At 44.1% G+C, this 10,500-nt stretch overlaps 1 protein-coding gene across 1 annotated transcript; it reads left to right on the top strand.

Moving 5' to 3' along the window:
- Positions 1 to 1,761: 1,761 nt before the first annotated feature.
- LOC120555066 (FERM domain-containing protein 4A-like) lies at positions 1,762 to 9,867 on the top strand (the record flags this gene model as incomplete). The annotated part of the gene is made up of 7 exons (XM_039793852.1): positions 1,762 to 2,070; positions 5,241 to 5,355; positions 5,713 to 5,840; positions 6,770 to 6,883; positions 7,265 to 7,400; positions 7,669 to 7,725; positions 9,768 to 9,867. Coding segments are annotated over exons 1-7 (698 nt in total), but the record flags the coding sequence as incomplete, so codon positions are not given.
- Between the last annotated feature and the right edge of the window lie 633 nt (positions 9,868 to 10,500).

The following is a 10,500-nucleotide window of genomic DNA, read 5'->3' as shown; positions in this document are numbered from 1 at the left end:
CCCATTACGCACATTGCTCGATTAAAAAAAAATAAATAAATATATGTCACTGTTTACACAAAAACTAATCATAAACACCCAACAACTGAGCTCTGTTTCACAGTTGAGGAACACACACACACACACACACACACACACACAGCCACAGGACACTTCACAGGCACACACAAACACAGACACACATTCTGCACACACACACAGAACTACACATTGACACACACACACACACACACACACACATATACACACACACACAGACACACACACACACACACACACACAGACACAGACACACAGAAACACACACACAGACACACGTACATACACACACACACACACACATATACACACACACACAGAAACACACACAGACACAGACACACAGAAACACACACACACAGACACACAAAGACACACACACACACAGGACACACACACAGAACACACAGACACAGACACACAGACACACACACACAAGAAAATAGAGGACTTGAAAGGACATAAACACTGGAGCTGGACGACAGTGTGTGTGTGTGTGTGTGTGTGTGTGTGTGTGTGTGTGTGTGTGGAGGAGACAGGACTTAATGAATGACCCAGGAAAGGAGCCAAGAAATGGAGGGACAGGAAGGAACAACGGAATGAAGAGACGACACGACTGAAGCACCACAGTGATCCACGGAAAGACAACATGCCCAAGCACAGACACAGCCCCAGTGTGTCTGTAGAAACCAGGAGGAAACGGAGCTGAGGAAACCCAGAAACCTGAGTGTGTGTGAAACTGGACAGTGAGTGTGTGTGTGTGTGGACAGTGTGTGTGTGTGGAAACCAGACAGAGGAAACTGGACAGGAAACGTGGATCGACCCACAGGTGTGTGGACTGAAACCTGACAGGAAACCCGACAGTGGACCCGACCACAGTGTGTGGAAACTGGACAGGAAACCACAGAGTGTGTGTGGAAACCGGACAGTGGACAGGAAACCTGGACAGGAACTGACCCTGAACCTGGACAGGTGTGTGTGTGTGTGGAAACTGGACAGTGTGTGTGGAACCAAGACAGGAAACCGAACCCGACCCGGACACAGAGTGGTCTGGACAGGAACCGGAACCGGAAACCCGACAGGAAACCCGGACAGTGGATCTCAGGAAGGGAACGAGGATTGCCGACCCGAACCCAGAGTCTGGAGCTGTCTGCAGGACTCAGGCCATGTTTACACCGCAACAGTCTCGCTATATTTCGAAAAGTGTAAACTTTTTGGAGTTTTCCTTCATTTTGTATTTGATTATGATGTTCAAATACTTCATTTTGGTGACTTTTAACGCACTAATTTGTGCTGCTGGGATCTTAACGATCACGCTTTTTGATGCACTGAAAATATTTTGCCATTATGCCATTTTGATGCTAACAAGCCATCACCTCCCGTTAGCATCCCATTGACTCCCATTCATTTTGGCGCCACTTTGACAGCGAATAACTTTACATCTGAAGCGTTTAAAGACTTTATTTGTCCGTTGTTTATTTCTAAAGAAACACGACGATGTATAAAAGGCTCCATTACCTTGTAGCTCACGTTATGGCTCCGTAGCAGACGCTTTTATAACAATAGGCTAACGATTGGGTCATAACCACAAGACTTACTGTCACACAGTAGAGGAATTACCGTATAGTACAGGAGAAGCTCACAGGCAGTTTGGACTTCCATTATCTGTTTAGGTTTAATGACTAATGTTAACTAGCATGTTAGTGATCAGTAATTAGCCTGTGCCTATGTTATCTCCTTACATATACCTACGCTCTCCGTCTCTGTAAGATTGGGAATGATACTGATACTTTCTATGGTTCTCACTCTGTTGTCATCCTCCTCCTCTTCTTCTGTTGTTGTCCCACCAGGTCAGAGGTTCTGAAGACTGACCACCTCCCTCTACAGGCCGGCCCAGGAACTGCACCCGCAGCTAACAGCTAACTGCTAACAGCTAACAGCTAACCAGCGAAGTAGTGCTGTGGCTGGTGTTCAGGCTGTTGGATGGCCACAGGAGTGAACTACTGGAGCTCTTATGAACCCAGTTACAAGGTGAGACCCATTGATTGATTGGTTGATTGATTGATTGATTGATTGAACAACACTGTTGCTGCAAATAAGGCATGAGAGGAATGCTGGCAGAAAATGACTTAATTGTGTAAATTCATCAGACGGTTAATTTCTATTATTTCTAACGTGAAAGCTGCTCATTCTACAGCTCTCACACTTTAATCTTGATGCAGCGGATTTAAACATTATCGTCGAGAACTGCATCATGGTGTGACAGTGTCCCGATGTGAAATGAGTTTAAGAGATTGAATAATCTCTCATTCAACCAGCCATCAACCAGATACGTTTAAACAATTTATTAAAGGAAGGTCATTTATTGGCGTGCGTGGTAGGACAAAATACCAATACGGCAATATATCGTTGTCCTTCTTCGTCAAACCAGTTTTTGCAAGTTCCTGCAATTTCATCGCATGAAATTGCATAAATATCATATATAGGATATTCCATCGCATTTTTTAAGAAAACGTGCCGCAATAATCAAGGATTTTTGACCGCAAACAATCACAAAAAAACTCTTTGTGTGTATTTTTCTGGAAGGACTGAGATGTGGTTGAACTATTTATTAAAGGAAGGTAATTTATTGGCGTGCGTGGTAGGGGTAGGACAAAATATCAATACGGCAATATATCGTTGTCCTTCTTCGTGCGATACGAGAAACGATGCGCTTTCGCCAAATATGGATATTTTAAAGAATAAAATAAAGCGCTTTGAATAGATTTCTCTCTCCTCGAGGCGGCGCTCAAGACATGAACGAGGGAAACTTGAACAGAAGTTAACGAGCCGAAGAGGTTTTAATTTTTTTTTTAATACATATACATACACAGACGTGTACACATACAGTACAGGCCAAAAGTTTGGACACACCTTCTCATTCAATGTGTTTCCTTTTTATTTTCATGACTATTTACATTTTTTTTTGATAAACTATGAATGAACACATATGGAATTATGTACTTAACAAAAAAGTGTGAAATAACTGAAAACATGTCTTATATTTTAGATTCCTCAAAGTAGCCACCCTTTGCTTTTTTTATTAATGGGAAAAACTTCCACTAATTAACCCTGACAAAGCACACCTGTGAAGGTAAAACCATTTCAGGTGACTACCTCATGAAGCTCATTGAGAGAACACCAAGGGTTTGCAGAGTTATCAAAAAAAGCAAAGGGTGGCTACTTTGAAGAATCTAAAATATAAGACATGTTTTCAGTTATTTCACACTTTTATGTTAAGTACATAATTCCATATGTGTTCATTCATAGTTTTGATGCCTTCAGTGAGAATCTACAATGTAAATAGTCATGAAAATAAAAAGGAAACACATTGAATGAGAAGGTGTGTCTGTGTATTCATATGCATATACACACACGTATACACATGCAAAGATAAAGACGATGACATAACTTAGAGAGAACAAAGACAATGACAACAAATAAGGGGGTTGGTTTAGACTTTACGTATCTTACGCTTGTTGTTATGCTGTAGTAAGTTGTGATGCACATTCATGCAAACTACATATTTCATTGAGACGCAACACTTTAATTTGTTAACTATATCGTGTGTTGTCTTTAGGACACATGGCTGCTAAGAAAGGTGACCATATTAACTCCTACTCCTCTAGAGAGTCTACATTCATGACGATTACTCTTTCAAATTGAGCTATTTTCAATAGTGCATCTATCCAGTCTTGAATGTGTGGAGCACTGCTTTCTCTCCATTTACAAACAAATCAGCTTTTTGGCAACCGCAAAGGCTACCGACATCCACTTACTGTGATGCTGATTAGGCAATCTTGATAGAAACCTTATTATACAGAGTACAGGTAGCCGAGAAATCTAGACCACCCTAGCGGCAGCAAATGTAATTAGCAGCCAGGGTCAGTCTGGTCTAGCAACTCTCTGTTGGCTCGCGAGCTGGAAAAACCAAACTCTGGTCGGGCCAATCACATCGTGTATAGAGTGGGTGGGCGGGGCTTATGGCTGCTGCTGCTGCTGGTGAACAGAGGTCTTCTGGAAGACTTGGAGTTCAGCTTTTCTTTGAGAAAAGAACAAAGAACTTAAAAAAGGAAGATGTGTTCAGAGTTTAAAGTTGAATCTATCAACTAGCGTTGCTCTGATTGGTTGGAGCGCTATCCTATTGCGTGCAGAGGGGAATTTGAAAGACAACCGTTTATCCCGCCCCCTCGGATTGAGCCCTGACCAATGGGGAGTTCCCAGACCTCAACATCTGGATGTGGGTCTGGCTGGTCAGGCCAGAGTACAGGGTCAGATTGGATACAAATGTTTGACACGTCACAGATTTTTCCGAAGAGGAAGAGGTTTTCATCGGGATGGCTGACAGCAGTTTGAGGAAACTAACAAGATGCTCTGTCCATGTTTGAGTCCAAGGTCTGGAGCCAGAGTGGCTCTGTGGTTGTGTCATTTTAATTTACAGACTGAAAAACTTGTTTTCTGACAGTTTGGACTTTCAGCAAATAAAAGAAAGAAAAAAAAAAACTGCACTTACAGTACAGGCCAAAAGTTTGGACACACCTTCTCATTCAATGCGTTTCCTTTTTATTTTCATGACTATTTACATTGTAGATTCTCACTGAAGGCATCAAAACTATGAATGAACACATATGGAATTATGTACTTAACAAAAAAGTGTGAAATAACTGAAAACATGTCTTAAATTTTAGATTCTTCAAAGTAGCCACCCTTTGCTTTTTTATTAATAAGGGAAAAAATTCCACTAATTAACCCTGACAAAGCACACCTGTGAAGGTAAAACCATTTCAGGTGACTACCTCATGAAGCTCATTGAGAGAACACCAAGGGTTTGCAGAGTTATCAAAAAAAGCAAAGGGTGGCTACTTTGAAGAATCTAAAATATAAGACATGTTTTCAGTTATTTCACACTTTTTTGTTAAGTACATAATTCCATATGTGTTCATTCATAGTTTTGATGCCTTCAGTGAGAATCTACAATGTAAATAGTCATGAAAATAAAGAAACACACTGAATGAGAAGGTGTGTCCAAACTTTTGACCTGTACTGTGTGTTTTTCACGTGCATTTAGTGGTCATAGTTAGACAGATATCCTGATGTACCGTTACAGGATTGTCTGTCAATGTATCGGTCACAATAAAGGTTGAATTGAACGTGTTCTGCAGGTGAGTGAGTGTGTGTGGGGCGGCGAACGGGAGTCCAGCAGCGAGGAGGAAGGAGGCGGGGCCACATGGGACACGCACGCCATGGAGGTCAAAGGTCAACTCATCTCAGCACCTGGTGAGAGCAAACGGCAACGAGATACAGATCTTCACGAGGACAGTTACTGTTACATTACTGACTGTGTGTGTGTGTGTGTGTGTGTCTGTATGTGTGTGTGTCTGTGTGTGTGTGTGTGTGTGTGTGTGTGTGTCTGTGTGTCTGTGTGTGTGTGTCTGTCTGTGTCTGTGTGTGTGTGTGTCTCTATGTGTGTGTGTGTGTGTGTGTCTGTGTGTCTGTGTGTGTGTGTCTGTCTGTGTCTGTGTCTGTGTGTGTGTGTGTGTGTGTGTGTGTCTCTATGTGTGTGTGTCTGTGTGTGTGTGTGTGTGTGTGTGTGTGTGTGTGTGTGTGTGTGTGTGTGTGTCTGTGTCTGTCTAGACCCTTTCACCTGTCCCGACAGGAAGCAGAGGGAGCGAATGGCAGAGCTGCTGGAGAGGAGGCGGGGCCTGCAGGCGCTGCTCAGCGCACGATTGGCTGAGCTGAGACGCATCTGTCTGCAGGAGGCGGTGAGTGATGTCATAACCGGACCCCTCCCTCCAACAGGGATTATCCAATCACGGCGAACTAGAGGTAAGGAAGGTCCCGCGCTTCTCTGCCTCTGATTGGAGGCAGAGAAGCGCCGGACATTCCTTCGCCATCCTAGGTCACAGTCTCGCCGCTGTTGGTTTTTTATTTTTATTTTTTTATGAACTTTTTTGAAAGTTGATTTAAAGCGCCCATATTCTGCTCATTTTCAGGTTCATAACTGTATTTTAAGGTTGCACCAGAATAGGTTTACATGGTTTAATTTTGAAAAAACACCATATTGTTGTTGTACTGCACATTGCTGCAGCTCCTCTTTTCACCCTGTGTTCAGCTCTCTGTTTTAGCTACAGAGTGAGACTTCTTTTCTTCTTCTTCTTCTGTACTATCTTTGATTGCACTCGCACATGCTCAGTAGTTCAGATGGTAGATCGTGTCAGCTAGCTAACTCTAGAGACAGTAAAAGAGAGCCTGTTTCTCCAACTTCAGTCAGTTCCAAGGCAGGATCAGCTGGGAGACTTCTTCTAAACCAGGGAGCACATGGAAGTAGTTCTTCTGGAGATTATGGTGAACTAGTGTGTGTTGTAGCAGTGCTTTGCTATTGAGAACGAGCTAGCATAGCATGCTAACGCTACGAGCTACGAGCTAACGGTTGCGGTTAGCCAGCTCGTCTCGGCTAGTGCCGTAGAAAGCCGTGCAGATGTTGACCAGCTCACCAGGAGACTGAAGGCAGGACACATTCAGAAACCGTATCTCACTCAGAACACCATGGATGGATTTATTCTAAGTCTGTATGTGTGTGGAAGCACCAGAGACCCAGAATAACTCCCCAAATCACCAGAAAAAAATTGTTTTTTTTCATAATATGGGCACTTTAATCTGATGTAATATGAGGTGTGTTTTGATTGGTCAGGAGCTGACCGGTGCGGTGCCCAGTGACTTCCCCCTGGAGGCGGGAGAGAAACCCCCCTGCGTCCGAAGGAGAGCTGGGACATCTCGCCAAGTAAACAGGAAGTGTCGAGCGGAGGTGAGACTTGTGGCCCTGATTTCGGTCTGCTGGTTCCTGAGCTCTGTAATGTCATGGCCATGACCAAGCGTGTGTGTGTCTTTCTGTGTGTGTGTGTGTGCGCGCGTGTGTGTGTGTCTGTGTACGTGTGTGTGTCTGTGTGTGTGTGTGTGTGTGTGTGTGTGTGTGTGTGTGTGTGCGTGTGTGTGTGTGTGTGTATCGTGTGTGTGTCTGTGTGTGTGTGTGTGTGTGTGTGTGTGTGTGTGTGTGTGTGCTGTGGTGGTGTGTTTGTCTGTGTGTGTGTGTGTGTGTGTGCGTGTGTGTGTGTGTGTGTGTGTGTGTGTGTGTGTGTGTGTGTGTGTGTGTGTGTGTGTGTGTGTGTATGTGTGTGTGTTTCTTCAGGAGGAAGACTCTCAGCGTTCAAAGCAGAAGAAAACTTTATTCAGCGGAGCCCTGAGGAAACACTGCGACTCCGAACACAACACACACACACACACACACCACGGCAAGAGGACTGTACACAGAGGCTGCCACACAGGTAACACACACACACAGACACACACACACACACACACACACACACACACACACACACACACACACACAGCTGGCAGTAGATGAGAGACACCATTGTTTAAGGAAGACGAGGAAATCTGTTTCTTCCTGCCTTTATTTTGAATGTGTGTGTGTGTGTGTGTGTGTGTGTGTGTGTGTGTGTGTGTGTGTGTGTGTGTGTGTGTGTGTGTGTCTGTGTGTGTGTGTCTGTGTGTGTGTGTGTGTGTGTGTGTGTGTGTGTGTGTTTTCAGACGACACAGTGAGGTCAGAGAGCAGCTCGACATCAGACTCGACAGGACTCGAGAACGGTAACACACACACACACACACGCACACACACACACACACACACACCGTTAGTTACTGCAGCGCCTCCTGCTGGCTGACAGTGAAACAGCGTCAAATGAACTGCAGTTTATTCTACACCTTTTTTGTCGTTTTTAATCAATCATTTATATCAGTAATAAAAACATTGTACTCGCAGACATAATGACTGGGATGTGACATCACAGCGACATCACAAAACAGTTTATCCAAGGCTACATTTACACTGCTACGTTTTGGTATAAAAACAAATGTCTGTTGCTAGGTTTACGGCACTGGTGTAGTCTAGTGTATTGTAGGGGGTATACTGTACTGTAGGCTATATATATTGGCCAGAATATGCCTTTTGTGGGGAGTCTGGGTGTCCTCCTCCAAGGAAGTTTTGAGCATCAACGACTTCATTTCCTTAATTCAGATACACTTTTATGCACCAATTTCCAGTGGAAATCCCTTTATTTAGCTTATCTGAACAAGAAAAACACAGATGACAATTCAAAATATGTCAAAAATATAATGGAAGGTATGTTGTAGCGTGTCATTGGGCATTTTTAAGTGGGGTATATGGAAATCCGGGAGCTTTCTTAGTGGGTATACTGGGTATACCTGTCGCGTAGACTACACCACTGGTTTACGCCTCGCGTCCTCACTAAGCGAACGTCTGGAATGCGTAGCTCCTATGGCGCCATTTTGATGCTACCAAGCTATCACCTCCCGTTAGCATCCCATTGACTGCCATTCATTTTGACTTCTTTTTGGAGTTTTCCTTCATTTTGTATTTAATTATGAGGTTCAAATACTTCATTTTGGTGACTTTTAACGCACTAATTTGTGCTGCTGGGATCTTAACGATCACGCTTTTTGATGCACTGAAAATATTTTGCCATTATGCCATTTTGATGCTACCAAGCCATCACCTCCCGTTAGCATCCCATTGACTCCCATTCATTCTGACGTCACTTTGACAGAGAATAACTTTACATCTGAAGCGTTTAAAGACTCTATTTGTCCGTTGTTTATTTCTAAAGAAACACGACAATGTATAAAAGGCTCCATTACCTTGTAGCTCACGTTATGGCTCCGTAGCAGACGCTTTTATAACAATAGGCTAACGATTGGGTCATAACCACGAGACTTACTGTCACACAGTAGAGGAATTACCGTATAGTACAGGAGAAGCTCTCAGGCAGTTTGGACTTCCATTAGCTGTTTAGGTTTAATGACTAATGTTAACTAGCATGTTAGTGATCAGTAATTAGCCTGTGTCTATGTTACGTGTTAATATGGACGCAGAATAGTTTTGCTACTGGAGCTGAAACTCTGGTGTGGACGGAGATGGCTTTTGTCTGAAAAATAAAAAGGTAGTACTGTAAATGTAGCCTGATAGTAATCCCTCATTGTGTTATGTTGTTCTGTGTACAGTCTGTTCTTTATCTCACCAGACTGACAGGTTTCTTTCTCTCCTTGTTGTATTGTGTCACATATGTGTAACTGCTCAGTGGCCCGCATCAGTCTAAATCTGTCTTTATTCAAAACATTGATTTCATCAGAGTACAAACATAACTGCCTGTCTGTCTCTCTCTATCTGGCTGTGTCTGTCTTTGTCTGTCTGTCTGTCTCTTTCTGTCTCTGTCTGTCTGTCTGTCTCTGTCTGTCTGTCTGTCTGTCTGTCTGTCTGTCTATGTCTGTCTCTGCCTGTCTGTCTCTGTCTGTCTGTCTGTCTGTCTGTCTCTGTCTGTCTCTGCCTGTCTGTCTCTTTCTGCCTGTCTGTCTCTTTCTATCTGTCTCTGTCGATCTCTGCCTGTCTGTCTGTCTGTCTGTCTGTCTGTCTGTTTGTCTGTCTCTGTCTGTCTGTCTGTCTCTGTCTGCCTGTCTGTCTCTGTCTGTCTCTTTCTGTCTCTGTCTGTCTCTGCCTGTCTGTCTCTGTCTGGCTGTGTCTGTCTGTCTGCCTGTCTGTCTCTGCCTGTCTGTCTCTGTCTGTCTCTGTCTGTCTGTCTGTCTGTCTCTGGCTGTCTCTGTCTGTCTGTCAGACGATGGCGTGTCTCAGTGTCGCCCCCCGCTGGTCTCTACTGGTTCTCCTGTGGAGGTTTTCTACCAGAACAAAACCAGGAGGAACTCTCTGCACAACAGGTACACACACACACACACACACACACACACACAGAAACAAACACACACACACACACACACACACACACACACACACACACACATACACACAGACAGACAGACAGACAGACACACACACACACACACATACACACACACACACACACACACACACACACAGACACACACACACAGACACACACAGAGACACACACACACACACACACACACACACACACACACACACACACACACACATACACAACACACACACACACACACACACACACACACACACACACACACACACACACAGACACACACACACAGACACACACACACACACAAGACACACACACACAGACACACACACACACACACACAGACACACACAGAGACACACACACATACACACACATACACACACACACACATACACACACACACATACACACACACACGCACACACACACACACACACACAGACACACACACACACACACAGACACACACACACACACAGACACACACAGAGACACACACACACACACACACACACACACATACACACACACACACACACACACACACATAGACACACACACACACACACACACAGACACACACACACACACAGACACACACACACAGACA

Source organism: Perca fluviatilis, unplaced genomic scaffold, assembly GCF_010015445.1.
Source record: "Perca fluviatilis unplaced genomic scaffold, GENO_Pfluv_1.0 PFLUV_unplaced_scaf_145, whole genome shotgun sequence".
Lineage (NCBI taxonomy): Eukaryota > Metazoa > Chordata > Actinopteri > Perciformes > Percidae > Perca > Perca fluviatilis.
This window is presented reverse-complemented; position numbering and strand designations above follow the sequence as displayed.